Source organism: Opisthorchis viverrini (assembly GCF_000715545.1).
Source record: "Opisthorchis viverrini unplaced genomic scaffold opera_v5_29, whole genome shotgun sequence".
Classification (NCBI taxonomy): domain Eukaryota; kingdom Metazoa; phylum Platyhelminthes; class Trematoda; order Opisthorchiida; family Opisthorchiidae; genus Opisthorchis; species Opisthorchis viverrini.
This window is the reverse complement of record NW_008751685.1, coordinates 1,551,633-1,576,444: the sequence shown is the minus strand read 5'-3', so window position 1 is coordinate 1,576,444 and position 24,812 is coordinate 1,551,633. Positions and strand designations below refer to the sequence as shown.

The following is a 24,812-nucleotide window of genomic DNA, read 5'->3' as shown; positions in this document are numbered from 1 at the left end:
CTGCCCGGAAGTCCACAGATGGCAAGGCCCCGAGGAAGCAGGTCGTCACAAAGGCCGCTCGCAAGAGCGCGCCAGCGACTGGTGGTGTGAAGAAGCCTCATCGGTACAGGCCTGGCACTGTCGCACTGGGCGAAATTCGCCGTTACCAGAAGAGCACTGAGCTCTTGATCCGCAAACTACCGTTCCAACTTGTCCATGAGATCGCCCAGATTACCGTCAGCACCCACCGAACCCTGTCACACCTGATTCACATGCACTCTTCTCGTTTACATTGTGATTGGCCAAAATGTCCAACCTCTACACAGGTGCAATCAACAATTCAACGAGCCTATCTAGGCTGTACAGGTTGCAATCATGCTCTTAAGCAGGGGCTTGATTCCCGGATCAATGTACAGTACGACCAAAGAACGAACTCATCAGTCGGTCAGTCCGGTGTGAAAAAACTGCGACGTGCCGACGAATATACCATGCACTTCTCACGCCCATACATGAATCTAGAATACGTCGCAGGGATTGCCGACACGAATAGACTGCGGGCCAAAGAAGCAGCAAATTGAGCATACATACACCCTGACAGTGAGAACTAGACAAAGGTGGAGTGCCTATGAAGGGACTGAATTGACGTGCGCTGCTAATTTGCATCGTCACAACATCAGGGTGCCGAATCTTAATGCCTACCACATTCGGCTATTCGGCATACGTAATCGTACTCATAGGAGTAATAGTCCATGAGACTTGTAAACATCAGAGAATCATATCTAGATAGGCTTCTTACTAGTGAACAATAAACTGGAAGATGGAGATAACGGAAGACTTCCAAACAGGGACCCTCCCTTTCTTTGAAGGGTTGTGATCTGTTGTGACCAATTACACCATTTGTACGACCAACGTTCGTTGTTTCGTTTCATTTGGCTGCCAGGTAAAGCAAGTGCAAGTGAAACAGACGCTCATGTCGATACGAGTGAGGTTAACAACACTTTCCGAGTAAATTAGTTTCTAAAGGACAATAGTCCTTTAGAGAACTTGAAGGAAATCGAGAACTTTAGGATCTAACGACCTTCACTACCTGACAACACACAAACCGGAAGAAGCATGACGATGAGACCTATGGTAAGAGGCTCCTTTATGACCCACCTCGACTGTTTTATGATTTGTGAGGATGTGTGGTCGGACCCGAAAAACGCAACAAGAGGCCACTGTTGTTGGCAGGGAGCGTCAGTTGGGTGTAGAGGGATCGGTCTCGTGACGCTCTGATTGACAGTTTCAGGGCTATTATCCACATTGAAAGCAATACATCGGTAACACGTACAGGCGCTTCACTGTTATAAAGTACTTTTACTTGCAAAATTCATTGCTGAAAGTGAGCTGCGATACTGCTAAGACTCCAAAAACTAGGTTGCAGGACGATTGGGTTACTTAACTGGAGCCTTCGACTCAAGCATGACCACAAGGCAGCGCTGGCCGGTGGCTGGAATTTTAAGGAACAAACTACGAAACTCATTCCAATCCACAACCTGGAAGACCGGAAGACTGTCAGGTTCTATCCACTGACCACCATGGTAAGAGAGGTTCTATGGATGTTGAATGGGCGTCTTCCAGTACAGAGCTACGCAAACCAAAGCAGCACGATAAGGCCCAGCCCCTTCGACGTTACCAAGGGACACTGGTAGGCCGACTTGTTTGTGCGGTTGGTGATCATGACCTCAGGCACAGCTGCCATATGATATCCGACAAGGCATCTCGTGGGGAATCAACTAACAAACCGACACAACTAAGTCCACTGCACTGCTTCGGCCATGTAGCCTAAACCTTACTTAGCTAGCCGGCGACTATTCATCCTATAGGTGTAAAAAGGCACCGCATCGGCATACTGTGACGTGGTAGAAGATATTAATTCCACTGGTGCATAGAAGAGTAGGAGGCTGAAAACTCATCCAGTGGGTGGCTGGAGAGGTTCACGAATATGGTCCAATCAAGAAACAAGCGAGGCTAATCGATTCACTCCACTTATAAGGTTTCTTCAGTTTCTAACGGTGTCATTACGCTTTCACAGGTCTCTTTTGTGGCAGCGTTGAAAAGAGGACGGAAAATAGACATTCTGATAAGTTACGAGATAAGATAGTCACAAATGTCAAACTATCAGTTTACTTCTCGAGCAGACGGATATGAATGTGACGTTGTCGTTTGGTTATCTTGATTGTGCCGCAACTAACTGAATCCTAAACAGGTACCTCAGTTCAGAGTGACCTACGCAAGTCACAGAATAATAGCAGACCATTGACAAATACTATCATTTACATAGGAATTTGGTTTGGACAGAAGACTCAACTGTATCCAGCTGAATTTCTCGTTTATGATGGCCCGCTTCAACTGGATGTACTGCACCAAGCCCCCTCATGTTTCAGTTGCACGACATTTGAGATATCGCAAGGCATTGTTGTAGCACACTACTCATAAAGTTGCTGAAAACCGCTCGATAGCCCAGGACCGGTTTCGTACTTCCACTTCGGGCTTATCAGACAGGCACGGTCCCACAAACCTTTACTTCTACTTGAACCCATATTGGTTAGATTTCAAAAAATACTCCCATTCGCACATGAACTTGGCTTTGGCAAGAGACGCAACTGTGAACCCACCAGAAACCCGTCCACCCTCCTCGGTTCTGACTGACTCAAGCAGGTCATTTCAGTAGTGAAGAACCGAGAGGGAAATGACTGGCAATGTACTATAAACTGTCTCAATATCCAGACAGCAGATAGACCAAGTACTATGAATTACGAAAAAAGCAACCGATACCAGTAAAAAGATGAATGCAAGCTTGCAACTAAGGTATCGTGTTCACGGTAGTCAATGCCGCCATGTGTTTCACGGTTCCTAAGTATACAGCACAAGTATCGTTCAGCTGTAGCAGCATTCCGGTGCCCAACTGCCATGCTACCCGAAGGAAGCACGAGGGCGGGGATACTGCCAGGTTGCCCAAGCTTGGGCAGGGGAAGTCGAGAGGCGGAGGTCGGGTTCGAACCACGGACCTTCGGTCAGTAAATTCGTGCCCTAACCACTTGGGGCGTCCCAGCACACGTATTCCGGTATCAGATAGGGTAATTCAAGAAGCAACACAGTAAATTGCTCTGGCAGTTGAGTACAGATGCAAAAGGAGGTTTGGTAGCGTAAACTGGAGTAAAAGTATGACACATGCTCAGATAATTTTGATTATCTACCTGCTATTAATAAACATTAAAAAAGTGAAGAGGAATTTGTAGAACCCACGAAGCATAGTAAAGTTAAGGGGTAAAGTCATGGCGGTCAATGTTACTTTTGAGAAGTCGTTAGAAGCACCCATAAAAACTCAAACCACGGAGAGGATTAGCGGCCCACCTCTGGAAAGTCATCAACATCATTGCTAGCTGTAATAACCGCGTACTCGTCTTACAGTGGTTGTAGCTGCCGCAGTTTCGTTCACCGATGATTCGGGGAGGTGGAGTGGGTGCGCATTGCAGGCGGGAGATGATAAATTGGTGCACGAACCCAGCACTGTCAGTGGCCTGTCAAATGGGGGGATTGGGAAGGGAGTTACGCATTGAAGGCAATAGCTTGAATGCACGAGCGCCATTGAGGGCGCAGATGGACCATGTCTGACACTGTCTCTTACCACTGATATGGACTTTCTCGGGGTCCCCATCCAGGAAGATGGTATGACCAGCGTAGGTGAGTTTGCTGGCCAATTTTTGTGTTCTCCCCGGTACTGAATAAAAGCCGCCCACTACAATCAATGCCGTTTGCCTCCACAGAGGAACGACAGTCATTTTGCAGCAGGGTTCACTAGCTTGACATTAACCACTGAACTGAGTCGGGTCGAAAAACTGCCGTTTCCCTGGATGGGGACTCCAAGACTCAAATCACCAATGGTTAATGACAATAGCAGAAATGGCCTAATCGCGTGATCGTTGGCGCTCATGCATCAAAAATATCGCCTTCAATGCATAGGTAACCGCTTCCCGAAATAAATAAACATGCCATCGCCCCCAAGCCTCCCACACTCTTCCAACTCTCGGTGATGGAAACTGTAGTAGCTGAAACCAATGTGCCCACAGTACACGGTTTATGGCTGATGAATTGATCGATTAAACCACTGCACTTGGTCAAAATTATGACAGGGATGTCCAGTTGTTTTTCGTGTCATGCTGTCCTGTATTCGCGTGTGGAAAAGCTGGATATGCGAGCAGCGCTGGCGATTCAATACACCATACATCAACCTGGATGTATCTTTTAGGAGACACAAGTGAATATGTATGTCTGGGTGAACCGCAGAACGCTAGCGGCGTCAAATGTGACATCAACTTCAATAAAAGCCATTATTCAACAGCGAGGAACAAATAGACGCAACGGTCCCTCCCATTTTGCACACTACAGAGCAGTATGGGTCTATCGGAGAACTTACTTTCTCCGTCCAATTGTGGCGGCCTGTAGCACAACCGATTTGTTCCATGAAGGACTCAAATTCGCTGGTTTTGCGGTTACAGCAGGTCCAGTATTTCATCCTGTAGAACATAAAAAATATTTCGGAATGATAAAAAACACTGGGAGCTGTTTCAAATGGACCGAATCACCTTATTACCCAGCAGTTGAATTCAAAGTATCGCTGGAGACTACAGGGTTATGTGGATTGGAATGTTCTATATAACACTGATAATAATAACAACAATAGCAATAATAATAATCGTCCAACTGTAACACCATTTCGGTGCCCAGCCGCCATGGCGCCTGAAGGAAGCACGAGAGTTGCGGTTAAGCCAGGTTGTCTAGACAGGGGAGGCCGAGAGACAGAGGTTGAGTTTAAACCATGGGTCTTTCGGTCAGCAGATTCGTGCTCCAACTACTGAGCCATCTCGCCTCCTATAGTTGCTCGGCGTTCAGCCATCTACCTATTGTTGATCACGGCACACGTTTGACCACCTTCAGAGAGTCAAAAGTTGCTGGATAAAGTTTACGACGCAGGACCACTGCGGTAAAAGTAGCATGATGCGCCATTCCCGACAGTTTGCTGATGGAGTATTTCGACCCGAGCCAAATACTGTCAACAGGTGTGTCGAAAGAGCATTTGTGCGTCGGAAGGATTCAGACTTCGAAAAGGGAGTTCTTAGGAGGGACCACCCTACTCTATTGGCTGTGTGAGTTCTAACTCATACTCGTCAGCCACTACTATGTTCATTGGGAAGCCGAATTGAGTAAGGCGGAATTAAAAACCAATAATCATGGCAGTCGTGAGACCCATCAACATAATGCGGTATCGTACGTATACAGTTAGGTAAGTGGTACCGCTGTTGGCGTCAAGCTGTGGCATACATTTGTCCAAGTAAGAGGATGCCTCAACAAGTCATAAAAAGATGCGGAAATAGCGCACCCAGAAAAAAAACAAAGTTGAAATGATTCAATGACACGCACGTGCAATTAAGACGCTCTACTTCATGTGCTTAAGGAGCGCGTTTGATAGTCAGTAAGAAATTAGTTCAGTGGATCTGGACTCGGTATCATCGTCGACAGCATAATATCAGTGCCCAACACTGCCGTAGTTGTTGCAAGAAGCAAAATAATGACATCGGGATCACCTCAAAAGTAGCGATGTAGACAACTTTTGAGATGTTAGAAAAGCTAAAACCTGGCGCTGTGATGTATTTGTTTCACTGAAAATTCTGACGAGAAACGAACCTACCCTTCGTGGAATATGGGAACTCCTGGATGATACAAACACAAGTCGTTGTCCGCCGCCGTGCCCGAATAGGTCTGAAACACAAGAGATGTTGCCGGATAACACTCAGTAGAAATCATCCAGAATGTCAATGCGATGGAGTTTTGAGCCTTCAAATCTGGATTTGAACTTGGAAGGTCAAGTTAAACTTGCAACTACCAGCGGACATTTTCTATGAAAATCATGACTTATTATCATAGAAACGCGCTTCCTCAGTGTGAATGAAGGTAGTGTTATAAAGAATGGAGGCGCTAACGTCCACAATGATACACTGATGATTCTATCGAGAATCACACAAGCAAAACGAGCCATCTAACCGCAATTCGCGGGAAGTCGACAGGATTGAAATCTGAAGTCACTGTGCTGAAAGTCCGAGAAACAGAATGTAGTAACGGTGTTTTCCTCAGCTTAGTTCTCGGTCTCAGCCTCCCAAGCGTTCACGTCAAAACAACCACCAAAGGTGCACAATGTCCAAAACGAAGTCAGGGACAGTTGTACAGCACTCCGTATATATAGCGTAGGCGGGTAAAAATTTCTGGAATTTCTGACGCGTTCTGGATGCGCCATCGGTAACCGGCATTTGGTCAATACTGGGTCATGATCGGCTGTTGGGTCCAGATTCTCGGCCAATCAGAACTCATCTTGATGCCGGACCGGCAAGCGTACCGAACTCTTGTCCAGTCTCCTGCGGGCTAGGGTTATCGGTCGTAGCAGCGTCTGAAGACGTGCGGTATAACGAGATCCGTGTGGAATCCTGCCTAAAAGTGTACAATTCTTTCATCTTTGTTGGGAGTCATCAACATATCTCGCGAGGCCCGAGAATAGAAGAGCGTGGGTTAACCATACTACTGATTAGCCTCGCGTGGTTGAATAGTTTAAGCGGAAAGGGTACAAAGGTACAAATCACCCGAGAGACTAACGGAGTGCGCGTTGGTAATGAATTCCCAAAAGAATTAAACAAGCGTACATTGTTTCTCGGTTTCCCAGGATACAGTGACGCGGGCTGAATGGTCAGTTGAGTCTAGTTACTATCACGCAACAAAGCAGGATCATCATCATCATCGACAGCATGACATCAGTGTTCAACACCGATGCTTCACTGCCGTACTCAAAGCAGGATAAAACTGGTTCAACTGCACATACCAGGAGAAGAATATCAGTCCACAAGTTGGGTAAACGAATACGTCTTTTCAACAACCTGACAGACTGTTTTCCACATTACGCTAGCTGGCTGCATAACCTCGTTTAAAAAAGGCACGCGCATTATCCAAACGCATTGGCTAAGTACCGGTTGCAACTGCAGACATATCTTATTGGTGATAGTACTAGAGGAACGGCGATTTGTGCGCAAGATACGAATCCTGTCAACCCATCAATGACTGGCCATCTCTTGAGTAAGGGGGTCACCGCTATTACCGCTTTTGCTTTCTCTCTCAGGAAGAGTCACCAGCCACAATCTAGTGTGGGACCCTCCATACTCAAAGGGAAGCTAAATGTCCCTTGTCACAGAGGTGGTGGAATTATGTGCTGGGCATAGTTACTGCTGTCCACGAAGATCTTATTTGATTGGGTCACACACTCCGTTCTCTAATCGAGAAACAGTGCCAACTTGGTCGTGTGAATGAATATGTCACAAGTACCTGAAGCTTCCAGAAGTAACCGATTCCAAATGCAGTTAAAAGGCGTTCGGTTGGCACCTGGCATCACATCATAGGGAATGACGCACTCATCGGTTAGCAACACTTCCCAGATTCTCATGGCCAAAGGAAGTGGCGGTTCAAAAACGGTTTGAATAAAGACGACTGCGGATACGCAGGTTACCACGGGTACAGCATTCCGCCTAAAAATGCATACGACCTGTATACATAGCAGAACAAGGTGCTCATGGCCTACGACTGCCACTGCACGACGCAAAAACTACCCATATGCAAAACGTTTGAAAGTGAATCAGTAGGGCGCGGTACGAATATAACTAGTGCAATTTTCAACCACTGGGTGGCGACATTTGGTTTTATAATGAATAAAACTGACCATGGTAAGAACAACGAACACCGTGGAGTCGTTTGAACCAATTTAACGACAATGTAAGTGAACGCAAACCATCAGCCCAAACGAAGACAAGTTACAATTCCGAGGAGAGCTAGATCACATGAAGCAGTGTATATAAAACTATAAAACGTAAGTTCAACATGGAGGTACGTAGACCACATGAGCGATATGAACACGGTAGACTCAGTGCCTCCGTCAGTAAACAAAAACGACATGTGAGCAAATGATGTAGAAAACAAGCCACATCGCATGACAAGTGTCACTTGCGGAGTACGGATACAAGACTTACAGCTTTGCATCCACTATTTTTGCAACTGGTTCCCACAACAACGTTGACTGAAACAAAAAGCAGAATGAGAATAAAATGGTTATTCGCTCAGAGCTGAGTTAGCATGCTGTAAAAAGGCGCCTAGCCGCCATGCAACCGGAAGGAAGCATGAGGGCTGGGATACTGCAAGGTTGTCAAAGCCTAGACAGGGGAAGTCAAGAGGCAGAGGTCGGGTTCGAAACACGGACCTTCCGGTCAGTAAATTCGCGCTCTAACCACTGAGCCACCTCTCCCTAAAAAAGGATAATCAAGCAGGAGTGAAAAATGCTTTGTTCTAATCTTGCCTCTACACTTTCTTCACGTTGAACAACTTCGCACTTTCACCGATAGAGAAATTTAACATGTCTCGAGGGGTGTAAGCGCTTTGAGTTCGCCGCCACAGATTGAGCCCCAGGACACCGAGATACTTTCGGATTCTCCTAATGAAAAAAGTTTAACGCAGAAGTATTTCTCACAGAGACTACTCAGAAGCTCTGCGTAACAGGCCTACTTCCATAGGAGTCGAGAACAGAAAAACCTCAAAGTATTAAGGTGATGCATCACTGAAAAAGCCTCAATAATTACGAATAAAACGCGCATGAGATGCAGGTGGCAATACTACCATCCTCTCCTAAAAAAGGATAATCAAGCAGGAGTGAAAAATGCTTTGTTCTAATCTTGCCTCTACACTTTCTTCACGTTGAACAACTTCGCACTTTCACCGATAGAGAAATTTAACATGTCTCGAGGGGTGTAAGCGCTTTGAGTTCGCCGCCACAGATTGAGCCCCAGGACACCGAGATACTTTCGGATTCTCCTAATGAAAAAAGTTTAACGCAGAAGTATTTCTCACAGAGACTACTCAGAAGCTCTGCGTAACAGGCCTACTTCCATAGGAGTCGAGAACAGAAAAACCTCAAAGTATTAAGGTGATGCATCACTGAAAAAGCCTCAATAATTACGAATAAAACGCGCATGAGATGCAGGTGGCAATACTACCATATCTTCCAGAAAGGCGGCCAACTTGTGGTTAAATGCCATCCTGTCGGAAGGATTCTCTTGTAAACATAAGTGCGTAGTACATCCTCAATTCTCAACCGGCTGTTGAGTGTTGCACTTCAACACACTGGTGCTGAACAGTGGCAAAATTAACCTTGACCCAGCGAGACGGCTCGTATACATTCTTTGTCACTCCTCACGGCCCGTACTTCCCCCATTTACAGATTTATGTGAAGAAACCATAGTGACAACCATACAAACAGAGACACAGGTCGTACTTTTTCTCGACAGTCAACGACCAACCGCAACAAATGCTTGAATGCCACTCAGTGGTAGGGCTGGCAGCTTTAAACATCCATACAGCGGACAAAAGAGGCACCGATCTGTACATGAACAGTATCCTCATCAGTAGCAGCTTCCAAATGCTTCGTTGTCATGTTCTTCAGAAATTACGATCAACTAACTGATTAAAACACAGTCTAAACAGCTCGGCAATGAGCCTCGTGCGTGGCTGATCTGAGGTGAAAATATCAGGCGAGTGAGCAGTCTCGTACCGTAAACTTCACTTCAATGATAACCCGGGTATGTATTTGGTTACGCACCGCTCCACAAAACCACAAGTACCTAATAACTCGACAACTACCTTCACTTATTTAATGTCTACACCCGGAACTCTAGCACCAACGACACATGCAGCGAAAACGATGCATACTCCTTTCAACCGGCAACAAGCTCAGTGTGGCGAAATGACTAGCTTCGGGAAACCCGTATTAGCAACGCGAACAACTTCATGTCACGTGATTTCCTAGTTGATTGGCTGTATCTTCACACGATCCAGTTTCGCTTGCTCGAGCTGTAATCTTCCCATAGCTTCTCCAATGGTATGAAACGGGTGCTATCGGTAAAGTCGTTCCTGTGACCAGTATATCTGTCCTCTACACCTCAACATCAATAGATTTGCAGGTTCACTTATTTGAAGTTTCATCTTTTGCGGTCTGGGTTGAATAACTGTGGAATAAGTTGGGGAAAGTGTTTGATTATGAAGTTTACCTGGGATGCCTCGACCCCCGGGTTTCTTGTGGGTTGAGCGAAGTTCCGTTCGCATGGTAAATAACAACACCGTACTCCCATCTGATCGTTGTAACCAACTGCAATTTCTCCCCAAAAGCCTTATTGTCGAAAAAAGACTCACAAACAAGAAACACAGCAGTTTCATTGCGACCAAGCAAGTGGCTCTGGTAAGATTGCTGAAGGGCGAGTTCAAGCTTCTTCTAAACAGCACAACTAAAGTCTATCTAGAGTGCATGGAACAGGACTCGGCTCAAACAGTGGCGTTGATCTATCCAGTCTACATTGTCGCCTTGGGTAGCGCCAGTATAGATCAAAATAAAATCCATATAACTGAGTGCATTCACCAATTAAGGTGTGACCCCATTTCCTCATCAAGATTTCTAATTCGGGTAAGGAGTAAAATGGTTAACGCACAGATTATCACCTTGATTTGTGAAGTAATGGAAGACAGGTGGCGTGGACGGTTGAAGTTAAAAGAAGCGTCACTTAAACCGCGCTGAAAAAGCCCACTATTGATAGCGTTTGTGAAAAGACATTGTTGACAAGAACAGGGTTACCTTCTCTAACAGAGTGCAGGTGTAAAAGCTAACAGTGAAGGGAAGAAGGCCTCCGCTGCGGAATTATCAGTTAGAAAATGCCAAATGACCAGTTACAGACTAATTAGACAGGAAAGCAAAACTCTCACATGCATCTTGTTCACAAAAACTGAAGATCCATCTTCTCTTGAAAGCGTCTTCCTGAACTTTCTTGAAAATCCGTTGCTCAAGTGCAAGCAAATGCGATAAAGCACCCCCACAAATTCCGCAATAGATCTCCCTTTTCAAGAGATGCAAAGCGAATTTACAAGAAAACATACTACTCGCATGCCTCTCCATCAGTAGTATTACGGTTACGAAAGTAATGGCGATGGATCGGATACAAAATACCCACGAACAGTCGATCGAGTAGAGAACATAACGTTCAATATTAGGAGCGTTGTTTCAGATACTTCACTCAGTCGTGTTTTCTCTCTCTCTCTCTCTCTCTCTCTCTCTCTCTCTCTCTCTCTCTCTCAAGCTACTGTTCAAATATTCTCTGGTTGGTTCAGATCAATACACAGAGTTGCGACAAGGGAGCTATGCCACCCAACCATCCTCAGCGAGGGAGCGAAGATGGCACTTTCGCTGTGGATAAACACTGAATTCTCATCGACAGGGGGGAGACAACGTTGGTTTGACGATTTCTACCAAAAATTGAGTGTTGGTGCAATAAAATATCCATCTACATATATCATTTCCGATGTGCCAGACGCCTATCCACGAAGAGAGCTAACCGTTAAGGCCTAGAAGCATAAGAACTTTCCTAAAAAACTTTCCTAAAAACTAAAAAACTTTCCTAAAACTTTCCTAAAAAATTTTCCTATTTACGGTGAAGTGGTGGTTAGTACTTTGCATAAAAGTTCGACGTCGGAGTGTACTTGAAGCTAATCTGACATGGACTGGAAAGTGTGCAAGGAATAGATAGAAAGTCAGACAGGCCGGTGGTGTACGCTTATGAATGGGAAGGGTGATTGATGTACAGGTATAGAAAGAAAAGAAAGCGTTCAGCTGTAGCACCCTTCCGGTGCCTAACTGCCATGCCACCCGAAGGAAGCACGAGGGCTGGGATACTGCCAGGTTGCCCAAGCCTAGACAGGGAAAGTCGAGGAGCGGAGGTCGGATTCGAACCACGGACCTTCCGGTCAGTAAATTCGCGCTCTAACCACTTAGGCTATCTCGCCCCCCAGGAATGAGTAATACTTATCGGGCGATCAGATTGAAGAGGACATGTTTTTGATACATGCCGTGAGTGCTTCATGCACAAATGTGAATCAGTTGGAAGTGAAACAAAAAAGACCACTGAAATCTGATTCTTATGATTGACAGACTGAATTCTCCAGAGGAGAACGTCGAAGAGAGATCAGACCTCAGAATCTACATCGAGCGTCTGCCGCACTATCCAGAGAAGCCATCCGCACTTCCTTGGAGAGTTCAGGATTTTGTTCCTCAAGAAGTACTTCTGTCCCCTTGAGATAACTCATGGATCTGGCCACTAATCAAGACAGAGTATAAGCTGACAGGGTTATTCTGAACGACATGAGTCATCGGTCATGCGTTTCCAAACTGTTTGAAATTTGCTTGACTTAGTACCTTAGTTGAACAGATCCGAATTCAAGATCGTCAAGATATTATAAGCAGGCGCAATATACTGAGCTTAAACGCACTGCGACAGAGAAAGTCGAGCTCAGCCTTTTCCTCTTAAGTACTTCTTTGGTATCGTGCCTTTTTGTGGTCGTAATCATCCAATTGTAAACGCCTTTTCGGTGCTTAGCTGCCAAGCCACCCGAAGGAAGCACGAGGTCTGAGATACTACTAGTTTACCCAAGCCAAGTTAGGAGCAGTCGAGATGCCGGGGTCAGATTCGAACCATGGACCTCCCAGTCAGTAAGTTCACGCCTTAACCGCCGAGCTATCTCGAGAACCACGCTTTGTGTGACGATACGTGTATACACCAGCTAGTCAATTTAAAGGATGCTGTAGCGAAAGTTGGCGAAAACAGAATACAAGAAAATGAGGAGTTAAGTAAAGGAAACTGCTCACAAGGTTGTTGACAGCCCACGATCGGTTTCCCCTTCTTGGGGCTCATCAGTTAGGCACAGCCCCGAGTTTCCGTCAACTTGATGTTCTACTTGAACCCAAATTGGACTGTTTTCGAGAAATACACTCATTTGCAAATCAATCTGGTTTTCACGAGAGACTCAACTGTATCTCTCGTTTCTGATATTCTACAACTGAATGTGCTGCGACATCTCGAATATCGTGCCAACTGATTCATGAGGCGGCCTATGTGCAGCACATTCAGTTGTAGAATATCATAAACGAGAGATTCAGTTGAGTCTCTCGTGAAAACCAAACTGATTTGCAAATGAGTGTATTTCTCGAGGATTTATGTACATTTGGGTACATTTTCAGTACACCTGTTCTCGGACAGGTGAGTGAAACTGACGCTGCAAAATATGGTATATGGAGGAAATGTCGCCTTGAAACTAAGTAATTTTTTGTGTTCGAGGACGGCTACTTGAACGCACTTCCACAGAAGGAACAAACGGATGGAAAGAGTATGATCGAGGGCGTCGAAAGACAAACTTGAGTGTCCAATACATATTGTTTCGAGTTTCTTCCGAAAAATGTGTACGGCTCTTACTAAAACCAAACAACTGGGCGATCAAAATACATACATAAGCCTTGATCTGATACTAAAGTGAGTGACAGGTTGTAAAACGTGGATGTCAGATCCACATCAAACAGACCGTAATCACTGCAGTGAATGTCCGTCAGCAACTAAACCAGACTATAAACTGCCGAACATGCAAACACTGAAGAAATAGCTATTTTCATGATAACTATGCACCACTGGGTGAGTTACCGTCATGAGTCGATGCCCACTTCAGATCACATCACACGCACTGAGATGGATTCGGGAGCTGATGGGACAAAACTAAAAAAACGTGGACAGAAGCTAACTAGCACACCGAACAATCAAGGCGACAGTCAAGGTATCGCGTGGACCGGGGGAGATTAATGAGAGTTACACCGTATTGACAAGGGTGGTGAATCAAGCAAAGGAACATTGAGCAGTCTATTGAAACATTCCCGTAAGGTACAGCAATTTTTCGGAACTTTCAAAAACCTGAATGCATAAACTCTGGAAATAGAGATAGCTCAGGGCGCGAAATTATTTTGACCGGAAGGTCGGTGGTTCGAATCCACCCTCCGGCAACTTAACTGCTTCTGTCTAGGTTTGGGTAAATTGAAAGTATATAAGCCCTTGCATATCCTCCGGGTAACATGGTAGCTAGGCCCCAAAAGTGTGCAACGATTGAACTTTTACCATTTTATTTTTGGAGACACCCACTCCAAAGTAGGACCAGAATGTTCCCTTTAGCTCCTCCTCGGGGAATAAATGCAATTTTGGTGCACGCCGGGTTCTTTGTGTTTTTCTTTGCCAAAAGATGCACAACTTTGCTGATGAATTTTGGCAATTGGATCGGGTTCCTACAGTCGACTCATTCAAAAACAGACCTCTTTTTTTTTGTAAGTAGAAATAATGGCTTTAAGTGAGTGAAGCAATGTTCTTATATTGAGAGGATCACCCTAGAGGCTTCACACTTTTGTCATTGGGGACAGTGTGACTTTATCAAGCAAAACGGTTTGCCATGAAGCGCCGCACACTAGTTTATCTCAAATTACCTTGCAGAATAAAATTACCGTCCATGAACACCAAGGCAAGTTTTCAACTGTTGACTAAACAAACACCAGCGGTACATACATTGAAAAAAAACAAGACACTGGCGTACCTGTATCCTCCTCGACAGCACCAGTACCGTGAGCGTCCGATTTGTGTTCAATAGACATTTTGCTCAGTAAGGTTTTCAAACTAGGTGTGACTTCTACGGATAGTTGACACATGGGTTCCGAAGGAGACGGCCGAGGTTGTGAGTTGCTGACTGGTGGAAGAGGAGCAGGGGCGGCAGGAGTAAGCGGTACGGAGGAAAGTTCCGCAGAATCCTTGATAAAGCGAACAGGAGAACAATAGGTACCGGATGAACCTCAAAAATATCCTCGGCTCGCGTGCCGCAAGTAAAGAACCTAACTTAACATGCTAGGCTATATCATTCACAAGAGGGAACAGGCGACAAAAGTTAGGGAAACTTTTCACCGAAATAATGCTAGTTTTGAAAACCTAGCAGCCATAACCCCAAAGTAAGGCAAACAGCAAGAACGCTCAGCACAGTATTCCTCATCCCATATATCACCAATCAGCCGCTGTAAATACATCCAACAACAGCACCGTTATCGACGACACCAGATGAGAACACTGGTGCTTCGCTCTCATGAAGCCCTACAATCTGAAAAAAACATCGGGAAAGGCGGAGAGACCGCACTGGAGCTCAACGGATAAACATGGACAGCCAAACCAGCGCACCTTCTTGAATCAAGCATTGTGCAACGAGGTTTGTAGTGCATGTAATTTGATCCAAAAAACACGTAATTTTCGCAACTTTAGACAGCAACGCCGGATACTGGTAATTCACTGCCATACACTCATGCCAGTTTATTTAAATAAAAACCTATCATGGAAATGAAAAAATACCGAGGCAGGGGGAGCACCAGGGACAGTCTACCACAAACACTCAAGACATCTGCACCTCCGATACTCAGCCAGACAATCTGAACGGAAGCCGACAGAAACGTCATTGACATCTGTTAGCTGACATACCATGCAGCCAGGCAGGCACAGAAATAATCACGTAGACCCCATTCTGGAAGGCGAACACAACCAACGGCACCCGAAATTTTCCAAACATCCTTCATTCCCTTCTATCATGTTATATTCTGTCCACCTACAGGTTCCCGCCACTCAGAAATAGGCAGTAACTCGTAACACATGGCCCACCCATTTAAGCCTTTTTCCTTTTAGCCTGCAATGCTGAATGCATTCTTCCTCTACCACATAGAGAATCTGTCCCCTAATAACCTCACTGCGAATCCACCGGTTCCAGCAAACTCCAGCCACACCTCTGAGACACTGGTGGTCAAAGGCCTGAAAATGTTCCATGTCATCCAGTGCGAAGCGGCCAATTCTCGTACAACAATACAGCCCGTACTGTACAGCCGCCTCTCGAAAAAATGGTCCAGCTGTAACATCCTTTCGGCGCCTAGCTGCTATGCCACCCTAATGAAACACGAGGGCTGGGATACTGCCAGGTTGCCCAAGTCTAAACACGGATAGTCGAGCGGGAGGGGTCGGGTTCGAACCACGGAATTTCCGGTCAGTAAATTCGCGCTTTAACTACTGAGTCATCCTCCTTACGGAATCCGATCATATGCCTTTTCGATGCCACAAGTCGCAAGGACTAGTCCCCGAGATTCGCGCGTTCACTTCGTCTGTCACACAACCATCAGACCTCATGCAAAATCCAAGATACGCGTAGGGTTCCACAACCACCAGTGTCACTCCTACAACTCTCAAAGGAATGTTTAAAAACGTTACGCTCTGCAGCATGACTATAACAGTGCGAAGAACATGCCGGAAGACTGGATGACCTTGACCTACTTTTCAAGCAGTTCTTGCGCTTCCCGCTGTTTCAAGATGAGAAAAATGTCATCTGTATATTCTAGGTCAGCAAGGTTCTCGTTCGGGGAGATGTAAACACAGGAGGTTTGGAGATCTAGTATTCGCCTAGTCATCTCAACAACTAAATTAGACAAATCTGGATAGAGTGGACAGCCTTGTGCAACACCACAACTTGTGGGGAAACTCTTAAAGAGCTCCTAAGGCACATTCTCGCGCCCACAAGTTCGTGAAGATAAACAACCCGTACTTGAGTCAGAGACAGCACACACCAATGGAAAGCGAGTCCACCGTACATACAAAAGCAGCCTGTTGCTCAGCCTGTTTTAGAGTGTTGAAATTAAAAGCTGTCAGAAGAACCGAGCGACAGGTTTTGACGAACAGTTTCGAAGTGTCTGTGGCCACGTAAACTGTAGACATTGCAGCTAATGGCTACGAGAGCCGAGTGGATCTGTCAGTCCTTAAGAACGGGTCTGTGTAAATGTAGCTAGCAACGGAGTAGGGAGAAGATGACTAAATATGTGAAAGAGGAAGAAGAGAAGCGTCAGTAGTGGTATGTTCTCGCTTACCCGTCCCATTGTAGGCAGCAAGTGAACCGAGCTGGCTGATGGCGCCACGCGATGGCCGGTGTTATATGACATTATTTTTAAGTGTGCAACTCATTGCCCTACGTGGGTTGGAATAGTGCCGAGGCGTCCGGACCTAGATAGGAGGACGCTAGGGTCCTAGGCACGGAAGCTTAACTACAAGGCGGTGGTGGTTGGTGTAAGACTCGAAGCAGCCTATTTTTAAGGAGCGAGTCGCCGCACATGAACAGATTCAGTGTCAGAAGACGACAATTCTGCTCGTCAGTTTTGGTAAAATGATGAACTAAGATTAACCTGTTGAGTTCGCCGAATTCACACAACCACGATTGAGCTGGACGTGCACGATCACGTTTTCAAGCTACCCCATTGAAGCCGATCACATGACAACTACTGTCATCCCCATCGTAATCAACATAACTGTTTTATCAATAAGGGTTAAGACCGGGTTCGAAGTTGCGTCGTGCCATGCTATCTGACTTGCAAGAATTCACAAAAACAAAAATGACCGCAAGCGCTCACATCATGTGACTTTGAGAACACCAACTGCAAAACAACTCATTTGGACCATGTGGTAATCAGTCCCTGTGGGGAGCTTCGCTACAGGGTAGCTGCTCATTTCGGAAAACTCCAGTGGACGGCATTGTGCAGGCATGCGCATCTGGAACACGTCCGTTAATGCAATGCCATTCAGTTCACCATCTGGAAAGCACCTATATAGTTGAAGCGTTCAGCTGTAGCCCGCAATGCCATTCGGTCCACCATCTGGAAAGCACCTATATAGCTCAACAATATCTGGTTGAGCTGGCTGAGGAGCTCCCAGAACTCGACGGACAATTGGTGATCTGGATGAAAATTAAAGGCGAAAGAAGCCAAGTCCAGAGTTTTGATACGGTCTGCTTGAGGTAATCGCATCGTTGAAGACTCAGTGACACTAGCCCACGCGATCTAAGGTTCTGAAGACGTCTCAATCCCGCCACACGAAGATGCCACGTCTCACAGCGAAACGGCCCGTACTACAGCCTGATACACAAATCCCTTGAGATTCGGAGACATGTCGCTTTGTCGCCATGTGTGTCTCAAATTAGAAAACGCGACCCAAGCCTTACAAATTCGTGCATTGATCCCATCTGTCACACTAAAACCACAATCGATAACACTTATAAGGTACGAAAACAGCCCAACTTCTAAATTGTAAGTGGTGTATTCAGTGACTGCATGTCCAGAAACATCACCTTACACTTAGTGGGTGCAAAGCGCATACCAAACGACTTTGGTCAGTTCATCCAAAACACCCGTTTTTTCCTCCTCGAGGACAAGAACGATATTGTTTGCATACTCCAGATCGACAAGGTTTTCATCAGTAGCTATTTGGATAGCAGGGTTTTAAAGACCTCCCAGCGTTCGTTCCATTATTTCGTCGGTCATGAAATTAAATAGGAATGCGGAGAGTGGGCAAACAATTTATGTCCTGGGGGCTTTTGGAGAGCTCTCCGTATACTCTCACGAGCCCAAAAGTCTAAGCGTACAAGGAGCTCATTACATAAAAAACGGGGCATTCCGGTGCACTGTTTGATGAGTAAGTGTGTTACGAGCAGACCCACCAACTGAAAATCCAGGTATACTAAAGTTGTAGACCGTTTATACGTATAGCGTTGTTCTGGGACCCAACGAAGTGTAAATCTGTAACCAACACAACCCCTACATGACCGGAAACCACTAGTTGCTCTCGAGTCAATGTCTTCCAGGCAACCAAGGAGAAGCGGCCCCATGAGTCTATTACGACAGGAGTCAAGTTGTGACAACCGAATTCAATATAGGCCTACTTTTTGAAAATGGGCACTATCACCGACTCTCTTTCCAGATGTTTGGGACAGCCTCCAATTTATAAATACAGGCAAGCAGATCATACAAGCGCTAACTGAGGACTTCACCCTCATCCTTGAACAATGCGGCTGAGTGGTCATCAGGACCAGGAGTTCGGTGGCGCTCGAGAAAACATATGTGCTTATGAACTTTCGAGGCCACAGGCGGTTTCAGGTTCACCGTTGATCGTGTTACGAGGCGGTCTGGAGGTAAAGTTATATTGCTCTCTGCAAAAGGAACTTCTTCCTCCAATGACCAGCATGTCCAAAATTAAGGAAGCAGCAATGCTCCCTTCACCCGAGGGTAAGAAAAGGTCGGTCCTAAAAACCGTACACTCCAACTGCCCAAAAGTTGACCGTGACCGCCGGTGCATTGTTCAATACAGTGGAAATACTTTTAAAAACCAAAGTGCCTGGTGATGTTCAAAAGGAACCTGCTAGGCACATTTGCATTAGGAGTAAAACAGTAAAGCCTTAATCACTGCGTCCTTGGGCCAGGCCGGCACCCTACAGCCAAGTGGGGCAAACTATTGAGTCATTGTCTCAGGACATAGTTCCTCAAGAAAACCCTAACAACTGCTGTCTCGCGGTTAACTTTTGAGTCAGAGGCGAGGTGTTACAGGTAAACGATGGCGAGGTGGCTCAGCGGATAGAGCGCGAATTTATTGACCGAAGGTCCGTGGTTCAAACCCGATCCCTGCCTACGCTTGGGCAACCTGGCAGTATCCCGGTCCTAGTGCTTCCTTAGGGTGGAACGGCAGCTGGGCACCGAAAGGATGTTACAGCTGAATGATTTATTATATATATATATATATGTATATACATGAAGTACAGGTTAGCTTCGAGTTAATGCACGGAGTTAGAAATCTCGGTTAAAAGCTCGCTGAATTCTAAATATTTAAACACTTGTTTCTTCATGCCCATCCACAGATATTAGCAAATTCGCCGATGAAGGTGAGGTGTTCTTTAAGTATGACCTAGGTTTCCAATTGCGTTTTGGTTATTTTGAGATAGAACACAGTGTAGCAAAACTGGCAGAATTGCGTGGTGACTTGAGAATTCAGTGAGACTTCAGTGTCCATATCTAATCGCCAAATGAAAATGGCTAATTCTGGTGGTTTATAAAAATATTGTGGGTCAGACCTTTGAATCAAAAGCTCAAGGTAAGGTACCTAAACCAAACCACCTTCCTCGGTTCGGGAAACCGAGAGGTATCATGCGCCTTTGAAACTCTTCGCTCACCGGTCTTCTCCTACACCCTTTCCACATCCGTCGAACAGTGTCACCAACCTGTCAATCCCCCAGGCCGCTGTTGCGTGTCTAAACCATCACGCAGAAGAATAAACCAAAATAATCACTAACCTCAAAAGATCTGATCCACGTTGAGGCCTGTAACGTCCGTACTCTGAAATCAAATTGGGCAACATGCATCCCTTGCTGAAACCTTGCTTTCCCCATCTATCGATGTACGTTGTGTCCCTGAAAAAGGAATACAAGACCCCACTTCGTTCGTGCATCTCAAGCCGCTTACGATCAGCTCAGGTGTTCCACATTTCACTCACATTTCCGGTGATGCTGGTGCAATTTCTCGTGGTATCCACAGTGCGGGAGGTGCACTCAGCCCCAAGACTGAAAGCGTCTTACTGGACTGGATCCCAGTAAGCAGTCACCTTTACACTGTGCGGTTATTTGACTCAATTAAGATTAACGCAGGTCGATGTGGTAAACGGTATTTGTCTGTCCTATCAACATACGCCCCAACAGACTGCAGTTCTGAGACTGAGAAGGATCGGTTTTATCAGGATCTGTCATGACTGCTTCGGTCGGCAAGAACGACGTCTGGCAGGTGATATGAATACCCAAGTTGGACGAATAAGACTAAGAAGCACATTTGGGTGGTAGATTTGGGGTAGATGCTGAGCGTACGGATGTTAGGGAGCGACATCTTCAGTTGTGTGCAGATAATCATCTGCTCATGGCCAGTAAGAACTTCCAACACAAACGCTCACACCGAATATCTTGGATGCCATCTACCACAAGACAGTCGTGGACTCAGTTTGACCATGTGACTATCAATTACCGATGGACAGCCTCAATTAAGGACTGTCGTTTCTTCTGGGGTCGAAACTTGACTTTGATCATGTCGTCATCCGGGCCCGGTTAGCACTTCGCCTTCCGTCAGCATTACGTGTGCCAAAGGAAGGCAGCTACGATCATCCACTTCACTAGGTCCAGTACATCAAAAGTATCCAGCTGATCGGGCTAGAAAGCTACGGGAAACGCGGAGTCATGCGGATGACGAAGATTGTTTGGAAGTTGAATGGAAGCGGGTTAAAGAAGCTAGGCTCTTAGCTTTCAGGACTGCTTGTCCAGACTATCTGACTCGACCGAATAAACACTGCATATCGTTGAGATCAGCAAATATTATTGCCGCCCAAAAGGCCACACCAACAACTAGCGACTGTGATGGCGCACGCAGATCCCTCAGACACCGCATAACCAGGAGTCCGAAGAATGACAGAACGCTGGTGGATTTCAAAGTCCCAGGAGATGGAGAAGCCTTTCGCTTCAAGCAACATCGGCGCCGTGTTTCAACCGATTGGATCAACCAGTCAAAAGAAGGCAGGTGTCAGTGAAACGATATGCAAAAAAAGAGGGAACACCGATTCATTCCACCCATCTCCGTCTTGAGCACTGGGCTGAGCTTTTCAACAAACAGTTCAGCTGGTCTCCTTCAGCACAACCGCTGTAAGAACCCAGTGGGTCTGAATGGAACATTCAAACCAACCCACCATCAGCAACCAGCGTGAGATATCGATCCTGAAGCTCGACAAGACACATGGCCCGGATGGTCTATACCTCACACTCATCAAAGGTGACTAGGTCTGGAGAAGTCTGACAAGCACACTTTAGAAGATTTGGGGCGACAACAGAATACCAGCCGAATGAAGTTCCAGTTCCCAGTTTTCAAAGGGCGCCAGATTTGAAAGCTGCTTTTGATTTTGTCAATCGTCAGCAACTTTGGCAGTGTCCAGCGATCAAACGTTTCCCTTCCAAATGCATTTCCCTTATAAGGGCACTATATGCGGACTCCTGTGCGGGAAGCTCTTGTCTGAATTCACCATGTCCAGTGGTGTAAGACAAAGGTGTTCCCCTTCCCCTTTCCTCTTCAAGTTTGTTACTGATACACTCCTTGAAATTCCTCTGCCTGCCTCTGAAACCTCGGGAGTCGAAAGCTCCCGGGACGATCCGTCACAGATACAGAATATCCAGACGATATTTCTCTCCTTCCCAAATGCAAACGATTTTAAATAACCTAACTGACTTTGCCGCACAGTTTGACATGCGCTTTACACCTGCAGAGTGTAAAGCTCTGCTACAAGAGTGGGTGGGACAAACCCACAACTTATGCTTGCGGGTGAGCCAATCGACGCGGCAGATAAATTTGTTGACCTGAGCAGCTGGATAAGTTCCGGTGGACTGGCTTGAGATTAGGGTATTTTTTTAATCGCGAAAGCCATGGAAGCTTTTGCCTATGGCGACGATGTGACTTGAGTGTATCTGTCAAGGGCAGAGCTTACACAGCGGTGGTGCGATCCATACTGCTTTGTGGGTTAGAAACTTAGCCTCCATGTGCAAAGGGCATGAAATATGCCAGTGCTTGACCGTCGGTGTCTCCGAAGCATTGGTCAGGTCTAATAGGAACATCGGATTAGCAGTGTTGAGGTACGCTGAATGGTCTTGGGAAGAAGGAACTCTCCTGCGATAAATGAATTACTCATGCTTTGTAGGTTACGCTGATTAGGACATGTACTTCGCATGCCAAGAGAAAGTACCCTTACAAAACTCTTCTTGCCCAGCGCTGTACTGAGTGGCAGCGACCGAGAGATGGACAGTGTATTACCTGGCAACAATGTTCAAGCCAGTAAACTTAGCTGGGACGAAAACTGCTGCCTCCTTGAATGGGAACCTCGGGACTCAACTCACCAAAGGTTGGTGATATTGGCAGAAACGGCCCAATGACCCAGCCAATGGTGCTCGTGACTCAAAGCTCTCGGCTTCAGTGCGTGGCTACCCAGTTCCCGAACTAACCAGATGTGCCATCGCCTCCAAGGCTTAGCTGTATGTCTCACTCCCGTTTTCCAGTGATCGAAACTGTAGCGGCTGGAACCCATGACTTATTGTTTATGTTTTATAGCCGATAAATTTTGTGCGCAGCACCACACTCGGGTCCAGGTAAACCACCTGTGGCCTTTGTGCGGACTTCCAGGAGTTTGATCAGCTGGTCGGCATATTTGATTCAGACACCAGCCGCAATACCTACGCATAACTCGGCCACCATGACTGTGGACACTTTGAAATCACCCCTTAAACCGAACACCTGACAACCGTTAAATTTTGCACCTCGAAACAAGCGATCTAAATGATTGTTTCCCCTTGTGCGCTCGTTCAGCTGTAGCACCCTTTCGGTGCCTAACTGCCATGCAAGTTAAAGATTGCAAGAGGGCTGGAATACTGCCAGGATGCCCGAGCCTAGACCGGGAAGTCAAGAGGCAGAAGTGGGGTTCAAACCACGGACCTTCCGGTCATTAAATGCGCGCTTTAACCACTTGGGCCATCTCGCCCCTCCCCTAGTACGACAGATTCACTTTTTTGACGTACTGTCGATCGGATTAATGCGGTCATCAGCCCGAGCGGGCAAGCCAACAAAGTAAATCCTCAACGGTGTACAGTGACGGAAATTCGTAAAAATTTTAGGTGTCAGCCTTAGTACGTTCTCTCGTACCTGCCTTTCTGTATGTAGCAAGTACAGCAACCGGCTTTGGTTACAGGGTGAATTTACTGACCGGAATGTCCGTGGTTTGAACCGGACCTCTGCATTTTGACTTAACCTGGGCAACCTGACAGTATCCCAGCCCTCATGCTACCTTCTGGTGGCACGGCAGCTGCGCCTCTAAAGGGGTTTCACAGCTGACTGATTATCATTCTTATTATCCCAGCCCTCGTGATTCCTTCCCTAGGCACAGAAAGAGTGCCACAGATGAACGACATTTTAGGGCAACCCGTCCGACGATGCCAAGCGAAGGCGAATGTCACACATGATTGGTGTTCATCTGAATCAACACCATAAGCGGGTAGGAATAATTCAAAGGGTCCAAAACCAGATGAGAGTGATCATTTAAAGCCCGTGGCTCAAAAACTTCATGCGGCGAAATGTGCCAGTGAATATTATCGTCTAAGATGATTTCACATACTCCCAGCTGCCAATGACAGACAAATTTGACGCTGAAGAGAACAGGAATGCTGAAAAGTAACCAAAACAAAGTTCACTGGGTGACAGGCAAAGTAAACAGAAGGCCGGTACGAGAACCTCTTCGTAACGGACTCGTGATCAGGCATCACCTTTGAAAGCCACGTCTTCCTAACGGTTTTCACGTTTGATCAAAGTCCTTTAATAGCTAATTCGACCGGATGCACGAACAGAACCCGGCCGCAGAATCATTCCCCGACTAACTTCGGTGGCCAAACGGAACACGACACCAGTCTCCGTGGTCGAACTGAGCCAACGGGAATATTCGACTCCCTAGTATGAAAAATTTTGGAAATAGGTGCGTTCGAAATAGCTAGACCGTGCGGGACAGTGGGGTGAGTAGCGGACTCCATGTCACCGCACCGTCATATCGGCACAAAAATAATCCACCGGTGAAATTCAAGGACACCTACCGTGCCATTGGTTTTGTTTTTTTCTGGCTCAACAGGACGTACATTGGAGTGTTTTCCTTTAGTACACCCTTTAATACTCAAAAATTCCGAGAAGTCCGTACTGAATTTTTTGCAACATGACCATTTCTTCTTCGCATCATGAAATATAGGTTCTCCAGGATGATACTGGCAAGAATCTCGATCTATAAGAGTTTAAATTATTTCGGACTACCTTCAGTATTAGATCCCTCATCATATTTCTGTCCACAGCCCTTATTGTAACACTGCAACAAACCCGTCATGACGGTCGAGGCCGAAGCGCGCGCCCCACACAA

At 46.2% G+C, this 24,812-nt stretch overlaps 1 protein-coding gene across 1 annotated transcript in view; it reads right to left on the bottom strand.

Moving 5' to 3' along the window:
- Window positions 1-24,812, bottom strand: part of T265_02403 (hypothetical protein) — a gene marked incomplete at both ends in the record, with an annotated part of 27,307 nt that extends 2,495 nt beyond the window's left edge. The window contains 5 exons of the mRNA XM_009166636.1: window positions 5,711-5,781; window positions 8,085-8,131; window positions 14,548-14,758; window positions 24,499-24,680; window positions 24,710-24,812. Of these exons, the coding sequence (XP_009164900.1) occupies window positions 5,711-5,781; window positions 8,085-8,131; window positions 14,548-14,758; window positions 24,499-24,680; window positions 24,710-24,779 (581 nt within the window). The remainder of the gene's footprint in view (window positions 1-5,710; window positions 5,782-8,084; window positions 8,132-14,547; window positions 14,759-24,498; window positions 24,681-24,709) is intronic.